This window comes from Prionailurus viverrinus, chromosome B1, assembly GCF_022837055.1.
Source record: "Prionailurus viverrinus isolate Anna chromosome B1, UM_Priviv_1.0, whole genome shotgun sequence".
Taxonomy (NCBI): domain Eukaryota; kingdom Metazoa; phylum Chordata; class Mammalia; order Carnivora; family Felidae; genus Prionailurus; species Prionailurus viverrinus.
The window spans coordinates 185,135,175-185,147,188 of NC_062564.1; the positions used below are offsets into that span (position 1 = coordinate 185,135,175).

The window sequence follows — 12,014 nt, forward strand, 5'->3', positions numbered from 1 at the left end:
AGGGGATACAGGAGTCAACAAAACACAGTGTGACTTGCGGGGGTAGAGAGAGTGGCATTGAAAACTGGTTCTCAGCAGGTGGAGCCACAGCTTTTATTTCAAAAGTCAATGTTTCCAAAGGATTTTACCTGCTCCAAGTCACCACCTGTACCTGCCTTGTCCCTGCCCCAGGCCACAATTTCCCACTCACAGATTACTTTGTCCACAGGAATTTTAACCAAAAAGGAACTTTCACAAAGGTAAATTTCATGCAGACTTGATTAATCTAGCTGCTCAGCTGCTACTATCAGCACTTGCAGCACATTTTTAATCACCTTGGTCCTCCCATTGTTGTAATGAAACACAAAAGCACTCCACCAAAGTAAATGCTCTGAAAACATACTTTGTCCTACCGACCACCCCAAGAGTTCCTCCCCAGGATTCCTTATAACAAATAATCACAGAGCACAAGCGTGTGAGCGAGGGGCGGGCAGGGCGGGGGAGTGGAAGAAGGCAGCTGTCCTTTCCGATCGCTATTTTCCAAAGTCGTACATTTCCAGTTATTATTTTTAAAGAGTATATGCTGACGTGGCGGTTGTTAAAGCAACACCTGACGACTTGTGGGCGTCATCTAAAGCTGCCATTATTTTATTTGCAGTTCACTTGCTCTGATGTGTAAGAACCTGGCCACATGGCTGATAAGGTCTCCATAATGAAAACCGTACCCCTCATTTAAGCAACAGGTTTGGCATGTGTGCACATTTCCGGCTCACCTACGCACTAGCCTCCCCATAATCACCTAGCAGTTCAATATTACAAGATAAACTGATTTCTTTTTTTTTTTTCACAAGCAAGATATTCCCCAATTTTCATGACAATTACTGACCTAGTTAGTATATTCCACTTCAGTTAGGTTCATGCTTGAGATAGGGTTCTAAAGTATTCGTTTAATAGATATCCCAGATTCCAGAAACAGGCAAAATGGCAATGTTTTTCAAAGTACTATAAATTAGCTTGAGAAAGTGCCTAATGCTAACAATGTTATCATTTATACAAAAGATTTTTAAAACTTTGTTATTTTCATAATCTAAAACATCTTTTAAAACACTCTCAAAGCAGCTAATCTTCATTCTTAAGAGAGTTTTGACTTGCTTTTAGTAACCAAAAGTATCCTGGAACCATATCTAATAATTAACAGTAATTTATGAAATGTTCTTTCTTCTAATCCTAGATATGTGGTTGGGGCCATCTGTGGCCACTGCTCTCAGTTCGAGGCCAACTAAACTAGAATACAGTTTAGTTTCTTTCTAAACTACATGTCAGGAGGAAAAATCTACCAAAGATAAAGGATACAAGTTGCTCTCATTCTCATGCATGCTGGTAACTAAAGTAAAGGGACATAGTTGTGAAGAAGAAATAAATGCCAGGAAGCAACACCATGAAACTTTGCAGTCTCAACAGGAGAAGCAGCATGAGGAAGAGAGAGGAGGTTGAGAATAAACCGGACTTAAATAATGATGAAAAGCCAAGCGATGCTGTTGATGAGGGTAGGAAGAACTGAACAGTCTGGGAGAAGGCAAGGTCGGGTGGGGAGTGGGAGGTTTTGGGGAAATGGAGTAATGGAAAAAAGGAATTAATTTTCCCATTCTCTGAATCCACAGGCTGTTTTCTGCCTCACCACTAGCAATTTACCCCTGCACACACTGGTGCAAAGACAACCTACCATCAACGGCGTACTTAATCCACTGGTTGGGGGGGGGGGGGTGGTTACTACTTTATCTTCTGTAATTTCAAAACATGATTTCTAAGTTTAGTATATCGTACCCAATTCAGAGCAGGAACTATGTACGTCTGACTCAAATTCCAAGAACTTGCAAAGAAAGATGAATTGTGCTTATCATCTTTTGGCCTCCTATTCTGGCAAAGATTTCTTCCATTTTTCAACTCCCAAGTGGAGAAAGCTAATATACAAATTCCATTGCTATGAAACCATTTACCAGAAGTCTTCATTCTCTTATTGTTTTCTAGAGAGAAACTGTATTTTAGACACAATCCTAAAACAAACACATGCTGATACTGTCCTACTTTGAAGCTTTATTTTAAAATATTCACCAGAAACTCTGTGATCACCTTCAACAAATCTATAAAACAAATATCTGCCTGTTAGCAGGACACTGCAGTGGACAGAGGCACAAATACAAAAAAATAAAAGGTCTAACATTTAACTACACTAAATATTATAATCTGATTTATGCTTAATCTTTTTGCAACATTAAACTTATGTCTATCTTCTGAATTGAAGCAGCACCTGTTTATTACATGCAAAGTCCTAACATATAAGGAATGAGAAAATGAACTGGGTGGGTTTTAGTATGTATCATCAGGTTTTTGGGTTTGTTGTTTTTTTTTTAACTGTATGGGCCACTTTAATCAATGTAAAGTAAGAGTAAATTCGTCCTCAAGCAGTATATATTATAAATTTCTTACCTAGGAGACTTTAAATATTTACCAGGGCAAGCTCACACCTCTTCACACATACCAATAACATGACAAAAAACAAAAACAAAGGGGCACCTGAGTGACTCTTGATTTCGGCTCAGGTCATGATACTGGGGGTCATGGGACCAAGCCCCACATAGGGCTCTGTGAGGAGCATGGAACCTGCTTGAGATTCTCTCTCACTCCCTCTTTCCCCTGCACATGCACCGTCTCTCTTAAAAACAACAACAACAACAACAACAAAAATGTTTCACAGCTCATTAACTATAACCTACCATCAGAGATAAGACCACTGACTGAACTGATAATCCTGTTTTAGATAGCTGAAGTCTTCTGGCCGGGGTCAGTTTGGCGATCTAGATTTGTAAGACTGAGCTTCATACAATTTCCCAATTGACCAGTACTTAGGTCTCTGCAATCTGGCACATATACATGCCCCTAAAACAAAAGTTTTACAAAGCCATATTGTGGGATACATTAAGACATTTGCTATTCTGTTCTTTTCCGCTTCATTTAATTAAGGGGGAAAGGCAGTAACTTATTAATTTGACTCCAGAATAGGCTACTACTGGCAGTTTGAAGATCACTGATCTATAGATGGTAAATACCAGAATGTATGCCAAGGGGCAGTATACTTGATCACTCTACTTGATAAAACACCCTTGTAATGCCACTCAAACGCCATTATGTTCTCCTATTCTCCTCTACTCCTTAGATACTCTCCTATAATAACCTTCACTTCAAATGAAAGGGATGGTAAGGGGATCCTTGAAGGTAATATAGAGCATGGCATACCATCACAAGCCACAGACTGGAACGTATCCTGGTTATTTCTTAACAAGGTGAAACAAGACAGACCAATAGCATCTGTGACCATGGTAGGCACACTTAAAGCAATCCAATCAACACAAATGTGTATACATTTTATTTCGGCATTTTAAAAACCTGAAACAAAATATTTTTTAAATAGCCTTTTCTATAGCCCATGCTCTCTGATATTTTATTTTCTATTCTAATATGTGTCTTAGGGGCGCCTGGGTGGCGCAGTCGGTTAAGCGTCCGACGTCAGCCAGGTCACGATCTCGCGGTCCGTGAGTTCGAGCCCCGCGTCAGGCTCTGGGCTGATGGCTCAGAGCCTGGAGCCTGTTTCAGATTCTGTGTCTCCCTCTCTCTCTGCCCCTCCCCCCTTCATGCTCTGTCTCTCTCTGTCCCAAAAATAAATAAACGTTGAAAAAAAAAAAAAAACTAATATGTGTCTTAATGCTGATCATAACCCATTAAATCAATTTCTTGACCCACTAATGAATGGGTTGAAACCTGCAATTTGAAAAACATAGCTTTAGAGAATGCTCTACTTGGGCAGAATTAGAGGACCATAGATAAATTACCAGTCTCTAGTGACCACCTTTCACTGATGAGAAAAAGCCCAAAGAATTGAAAGCATCAGTCAAATAGTGATTGTTCATTTAGCTCAAGGAAGATCATCTGAGAAAGTGTAAAACTCAAGGTAAGAAAAATATGTTAATAGCATCCCCCCTCCCAGACCAGGTTCCTGATCTGGCATTTGATAATCATCTGTTACTCAACAATGGCTTCCTACCCAGCACTGTGTGTATAATTTATTTATATAGATATATAACCTATATATAGATATGTACATGTACATACACACACACACATATATATACACACACATATAAAATGCATTAACATAAATTATATAATTACGTATACTTATATTACTATATTTTTAATATATAAACCTTTTTTCCATATCATTTTTACAACCTGTCAAAATAATAAACTAAGTGTTAGATCTGAAACATAGGTCAGTTGGCACTAGAGTGTAAGCTTTTAACCACTAAGTTATCAACTTTTCCAAAGGGTTCCCAACTCTGGTCTCTGCATCAAGAATCCTCTGTGGAGTTAAAACAAAACAAAACAAAACAAAACAAAACAAAAAACAAAAAACAGATGCCCCATGTACTATCCCACAAAAAGATTTTTAAAGCTGAAATAGCAAATATTATAAAGAAATACATTTTATAAACAATGTATTCAATATCATCTCCAACCCATGTCAGAAAAGATCTTTTTAGAGAGTAGATACTATTGAACTGAATGATTGCCTTGGTTAACAAGCAGCCGACCTTACCTCAAAACTTGATTACACTGCTGTCATTATAGGCTAGAATTTAATATAAAGCCCTTTTGTCTTATGTTTAATAACTAAATTCCACCTAGAATTTAACTGCTAACCTGTCAAAAGATCTTAACATAAGGTAGCCCAACTGATAAAAATTACAGACTGCTCTGGTATATTTCTATTAAATTTACCTATCAATGATTTAAACTGTTACCTTCCCAATATACTTTCCTTCATTACCTAAGAGATGAAGAATTCCGAACCCAGTACAACAGTAATAAACTCTGCGTTCTTCCTGGGTTTATTCACTTCCACCATCCCTAAGCAAACATTTAGCAGGAAGCACACCATACAAAAGTAGGAGGTTTCCAAGGTTTCAAATAATTAAAAAGTAGTTTTGACTACATCAGTCAAATAAAATGTATGAACACAAAAACCCTAACAATTTTTGATGGTTAAGTGGGTAATATGAAACCTAGAATTACCACTATTAGCAACCACAAATAACAGTGGGACTACATACCACAAACACATGAATGATTAATTAGAGAAGCAGTATCACTGTTAATAAGAAGACACTCATTTTCCTCTCAGGAAAAATTATTTGTAAAAAACAAAAACAAGCATGAACTATAAATGGTCCAAGTAAGAATGATTTTGTTTAGTCAAATTAAGGCTCCAACTAAAGCATTTAACCAACTATTTCCTGTTCAGGCCATGAAATGACAGCACGGCAGACAAACTAGTCTATGATGCAGACCACAGAGCTTATTACAGACTAATACATGAATAATTCCTAAACTATTTGGTAAAAGAAATTACAGCCCATCACTATTAAAATCCAGGGAAAGTATCTATCCCAGTGTCTTCTATAACCATTTCTTGGGGCGGGGGTGGGGTGGGGTGGGGAGGGATCAAGCTGGTGATAGATACATGGGTTTTTTTTTAACAAAAGAAAAAATACTATCACCATAAATCCATAACCACATCTATAATCTAAGTATTAAAATCTCTTTAACTATGTGACAATTAAATATAGAATCATGAGCGTTCATTCTATCCATGACCCTGGGGTCACTGGGAGATTTCTAAAGCATACCTTTTAATCCACGCCATGGTACTTCAAGAACATGTTAAGGTAAGTCACAGCTTGGAACACTTCGATGCACCTCAAAACACCTCAGCCAGTGTATCTGTATCATTCTCCTTTCCTTTTGAGATCATAATGGTTCCGAAGAACTATAACGCTTCCATTTGAATGATAGTCTCATAATTTCAATGACTTAAAAACAAAAACAAAAAATAAGGACTTAAGTGTTGGTATGTTAAGCCACTGGTGCACTGTTAACTGCTGCCACGACTAACAAAAACAAAGCTGCTGCTGCTACTACGGAAGTCATTTTTTAACGTGAGGCCTCATTATGAATGAGAAGGAATACACACTTAGCAGTTGGCGCGACAGCTCTGGCTTTACGGAGATCCAACAAAACCCCATAAAATCTCTTTGCCCCAACTGATTCTTCAGTGTTCTTTTCACGAAATGAAAATAATCTAAAAGACAGATCTGAACACTTGGTGGGTGCCTATGATGGACCAACTCTTCTATTCTCTGGTAAAAGAGAGCTGAAAATAACCCACACAACCTGTATAAAAGGGAACTCATTAGTAAGTACAGCAGAGGGTCCTGTCCCACCTGATGCTAACATTGCTAAATCTTTTTCATTCCATGGAAGTCATTACGCTGAAAAGAGCTCCAGTTTGTAAAGCTTACTTTTATAAGAGTATGCACGTATCAATGAACAACACATGGCTAACTACCAAGTGGTACTGCTGCTCTGTGGCTGCCCTGGCAGGTTTCCGTCCCGCGGTCCTCACTCCCACCCACCTTTCTTATATAAAATACTTAAAACACGTCATTATTCAAGTGATACGATAAGTTTATATGCCACATTGTAAATCTAAGAATTCACTCTACTTTTGCCTCAGGTTTGGCAATCTGTAACAGTCACCAGAAGGAGTGCTCAAGCTACACAGACAAAGTAAAACTAACTGACAATCAATATGCATTTGTCATAAAGCAATTAAAATTACTTTAGGATGACTGAAGTAAAAGCAAGCCATAAAAAGGGCTTCCAAAGAAAAAGAGTCACCGGAACAGGTCTGTTATGCTCTGGGTCTATGGAACAGCCCGTGTGACGGTAAAAGACAAGAAATGGAAAATGACAAAATTTCCCAGCCAGCACTAAAAAGTCTGTGTTAAGGAAAAAGTGGAACTATTTCCTTTTTGCAAAAGTAGGTTCAATTGATGAAAACCTTTCAAAGTCCAATGTCAGAAAATTACATATTTTTGAGATTTAGATTTATTGCAGGTTGTGGAGAACGCAACAAATACAGGTCTCTCTTCAGAAAGCTGACAACAGTGACAAAACTGCATAGAGGAAAGAACTCTACCAGGGTAGGCAGGAAGAAGCTAATGAAGAACACAATCAAGGGACCCGGCCCAGTGAAATCCACTAGAGCCACGGTAGTCTCTCTGAACAGATTGTTTTACCACGCAGTGGAACTCCCCTGCCCCTTCTCACTTCACCTCAAGGCCTCCTGACGGGCCAATAGATGTTACAACTCCCTGGAAGGGCGCTCGCGTTGCTTCCTATACCCTGCTCCTCCAAGTAAATGCGTCCTACACACAACTACTAGCTTAATATTCCTGAAGGACAGCTCCTCCCTTGCACGTAAAAATTAATGTCAACTATTGGGAAATAGGGAAAAATATAAATACATTAGATAAAAAAGAATCAAAGCCTAGGTCCGAAGCTCTTACTCATTACGTCGTTTCATTGTTAGAACCTCATTTTATAGAGGACAAAATGGACACTGTGGTCAACTAACTGACCCAAGAGAGCAAGCAGCAAAAGAACTAGGACCTAAATCTAGACCTTTTAGCTAGAATTTCAGCACTTTTCTGTTACAATATTGTTGCAGAATATTGCTGGGGGAGTGGGGGTCCTGAGACTGACATCCGTTGTCATTATGCCAAGAACCGTGCAAAGCACCACTGCTATTTCATTCTGGTCTACCACGCCCCAGACTGAGGAGTTAGTTGCCTCCTTCTGCGCGGGGAGGTCGGGCTCAGAGATTATTTAAGCAATCTGCTACGCCAATCTATCTTCTAGAGTAAGTCAGAAGAAATCAAGTCCAACACTTACGTTTGTTTTTCAACCTGGCTGATATAACAATAATTTAATTTTACAAAGCCTTCTTCACTCAAAACCCAGTCAAACATATGTAAATAGATCTGTAGCCATGGTTTATATGTACACTTTGTCAAGCCACTAAGGATTAGAATCAGGCATATACACTAAAATCAGAAACTCCATTTGAGTCCTACAAATGAAATCTAGTATTTCCATGAAGTTATACACTTAAATATCTTTTCAAGAGGACTTGGAAACCACAGTAGTTATCCACATGAATTTTAGATGACCAAAGAAAAATGAGCAACGAAAAGTATTTTCCTTAGGAGGATACATGCCAGAATGCCCGGCTGGCTCAGTCAGCAGAGCATGTGACTCTTGATCTCAGGGTCATGAGTTCAAGCCCCATGTAAGGTGTGGAGCCTACTTAAGAAAAAAAAAAAAAAAAAGAGGGTACACTGCCACATTTTTCCAAATAGGTCCTGTCTCATAAACTGCTACCAGTATTAGCCTCATGGAAAGAGATATTTACTAGCTCAGAGAGGGGAGGCCATTCAGTCAGGTTATCAGTAATTAAAAATACAAGCAAAACAAGCCCCCTCCCCAAAAGTAGATGGACAGCTCCCTCCAATACTTCAAAGCATTATTAAACTAAAAGAGAAACAAAAAGCACCAAAGAAAAATCCGCCAAGTTAAGGAAAGGAAACTCCTAAACAATTTCAAATTTGAATGGAAACCATGCATCCACACTACATTCCAAAACTAACTGCAGAAGTGATCAACACAACTACTACGGCCACTGTTTGGTTAAGTAGTTAGATGACTCAAAGAAACCACTTTATACACTGCTGAAACAAAATCTTGCAGAATTACTACATTTAAGAGTCAAACTATTACAATAAAAAACTTAAAGGTCTTTTTAAAAATATCTTCATCAATAACACTAACCCTTCTGTATAACTCATTTTACAAGCATTAATATCCAAAATAGTGGATTACAATACGAATGCCCCTCAGAAATTCTGATGTGCAACTATATACTTTTTAATTGTAAAATTAGTGTTTTAATTAAAGACTCTATGCAACTGTCTACAAAATATTTCACTTCTTATAAAAGAGACAAATATATTTCCATGCCAGTCGTTACAGCCTCCTTCACTATGCTATGTTCAACAGGGAAACTGTTATCTTTATCTTTTTAAACGTATTATGTAACTACCAAAGACCTGGAACAAACTAGGCACTAATAACCTAAGTATGTGAAAATGTTATGCGCCACATTTTGGATACATGATTGACAACTAAACAAAGAATGTTCATGATGGGGGACATGTCTGATATACTCTAAAACATAGTAAGTATAGAAACATTTGAGGGGCGCCTGGGTGGCTCAGTCAGGCGTCCGACTTCGGCTCAGGTCATGATCTCATGGTTCATGAGTTCGAGCCCTGCGTTGGGCTCTGTGCTGACAGCTCGGAGCCTGGAGCCTGCCTCGGGACCTGTGACTCCCCTTCTCTCTCTGTCCCCTCCCCAACTCATGCTCTGTCTCTGTCTCTCAAAAAATAAAGAAACATTAAAAAAAAAAATTAAAAAAAGAAACATCTGAGTAAATGAAAGAAAATATTTAGGAAGGACTTATATACTGCAATGACAATATTAAGGACAACACAGACTTTAAAAGAAGATAGTTTGACATAGGACATTTTTGACTGAATTCTGTTTTGTTTGTGACTACTGAATACAATGCTTATGAAGGTAGATTAGCACTACTGCTGAAGGGTAAACTTCAAAAAATTAGAAACAGATGCCAGTAACTTCAAATTTTTAGGTTTTTGTAAATAGACTCACATAGTAATTTGAAATGACAATAATGAATGCATTCTGATGTTCACTGCAATATTACTTACTAAGAAAGGAATGAGAATTTCTTCCCAACACAGGAATAGTTAAATTATGGCATATCCACACAATGGAAATAACAGTCAACGATACTGAAATTTATAACATGGTAATATGCTAATTATATACAGTTACTTAATTATATATAGTGTTTTCCCACATTGTATATCTTTTTATATATTTTAACAAATATAGAGAATTATAAACACAACATTTATAAATATCTAAGTTCCATGACATCAAGAACCATTTCAGATGTACCTCTAGCACTTATCACAGTGTCAGAGAGGTGTCTTCACACAGGAGACAATGAAGCGTGGTGGTTAGAAGAACGGGCTCTGAAGAAAAGACTGCCTGGGTCTGAATCTGAATCCCTGATCCACAACTTATGAGCCAGCTATGCAACTTCAAGCAAGTTAATCATCACTAGGCACCTGAGCTTCTCCTTTTGAAAAATTGGGATAAAAATACCATTTGTGTAATGGAAGAGAAAAAAAATGAGTTAATACATGTAAAAGCTTTAGAACAGTATCTGGCACATAATACTGCCCAAATGAGACAGAGGATGAGAAAGAGAAGCAGTGGGTTCTCAAATACCTAAGTAAATGAATGAATACTATCTTCACAATATAGATAGAAATGCTAAAAGCATACATAAATACTAAATAAAGAGTTTTCCAAACTTTGCTTACCATCACCAAAAGTAGGTTTTTGTACCTAACCTGATACGCACTCAGGAATAAACTGTATCCTATTCTGTCATGATTTAGTTTAAATGCTAGTTGTAACCCAATAAATTGATTTCATGCCAACTAGCAGGTCACTTTCTAAATCACAGACTCTTAAATTCTTCTTTATTTCTGTCCTTCAACTTCATGTTTCTAAATAAAGGGCAAGAAAATTTATCCATTAAATCAAGAATCTAAGGTCAGAAAATACTCCAAAAAAGTTTTTGATCTGTCACATATTTTTGTTTCCTTCTTTCTCAATTCTACTCTTTACATTTAAGTGACGAGAAATCTCAACAGAAAATTTAAGAGATCATTAAAAGGTGATACAGAAATTTGCCAGCTTTTAACATACGGAGATAGAGTTACTCTTGAAGAAATTAAGTTTGGACGACAAAAGAACACAAAATTAAGAAAGTTATGAAAGAATATAGGTTGGTGCGCTTGGGGTTTAGCTGGACAACTGCATTCCCACAGGGTCTTTCCTGATGCAGCTTCTTAGCTTCTCCTACCCATACAAATACAACGTACGTTCGGGGCGCCTGGGTGGCGCAGTCGGTTGAGCGTCCGACTTCAGCCAGGTCACGATCTCGCGGTCCGTGAGTTTGAGCCCTGCGTTGGGCTCTGTGCTGACAGCTCAGAGCCTGGAACCTGCTTCTGATTCTGTGTCTCCCTCTCTTTCTGCCCCTCCCCTGCTCCTGCTATGTCTCTGTCTTTGTCTCTCTCAAAGTAAATAGAGATTAAAAAAATAAGTATATATTCTCTCTAGCAAAACAAAGAACCTTCAAAACTCTTCTTGCAAACATTTTTTCCAGCTCTTCCTTTTTTTTTTTTTTTTGTCTCCACACTGCCCCCTCCCCCCTCAACTCTTCTTTCTTAAGATTAAACGTATTAGGGGCGCCTGGGTGGCGCAGTCGGCTAAGCGTCCGACATCAGCCAGGTCACGATTTCGCGGTCAGTGAGTTCGAGCCCCGCGCCAGGCTCTGGGCTGATGGCTCGGAGCCTGGAGCCTGTTTCCGATTTCTGTGTCTCCCTCTCTCTCTGCCCCTCCCCCGTTCATGCTCTGTCTCTCTCTGTCCCAAAAATAAATGTTGAAAAAAAAAATTAAAAAAAAAAAAAACAAATACAATGTACGTTCTAGCCATAGTGGAACTTAAGAGATTTCTCAGAACACACAATGGTGTTTCAGATCTCTGGACCTCTTCACATGACCCCCAAACTGCAGGAGCAGTGTGTGAAATAGACTTTAACATCACAATGACAATATAAGAGTAAAGGAGAGTCTGGGTGGCTCAGAGTGTTAAGCATCCCAACTCTTGATTTCAGCTCAGGTCATGATCTCAAGATCTTGAGATGGAGCCCCACATTGGGCTCTGCACTGAGAGTGTGGAACCTGCTTGGGATTCTCTCCCTCTTTCTCTGCCCCTCCCTGGTTCATGTGCTCTAAATAAACAAACATTACCAAATAAATAAATAAATAAATAAATAAATAAATAAGACAAAAAAAAAAAAAAAAAAAAAGAAAGAAATAGGTGAGACCAGAAGTGAAAAACAAGGTTTTTTTTTAAT

At 38.3% G+C, this 12,014-nt stretch overlaps 1 protein-coding gene across 6 annotated transcripts in view; it reads right to left on the reverse strand.

The window, feature by feature from the left end:
• The window catches only part of RBPJ (recombination signal binding protein for immunoglobulin kappa J region), a 219,245-nt gene that overhangs the window by 60,164 nt on the left and 147,067 nt on the right, over nt 1-12,014 (reverse strand). For 3 of the 6 annotated variants that reach the window (XM_047856226.1, XM_047856225.1, XM_047856224.1), the window contains exon 2: nt 5,724-5,906. The exons of the other annotated variants lie outside the window; for them this stretch is intronic. In XM_047856226.1, coding sequence (XP_047712182.1) covers nt 5,724-5,740 — 17 coding nt within the window. In that variant the 5' untranslated portion in view covers nt 5,741-5,906. The remainder of the gene's footprint in view (nt 1-5,723; nt 5,907-12,014) is intronic. 6 annotated transcript variants of the gene reach the window in all.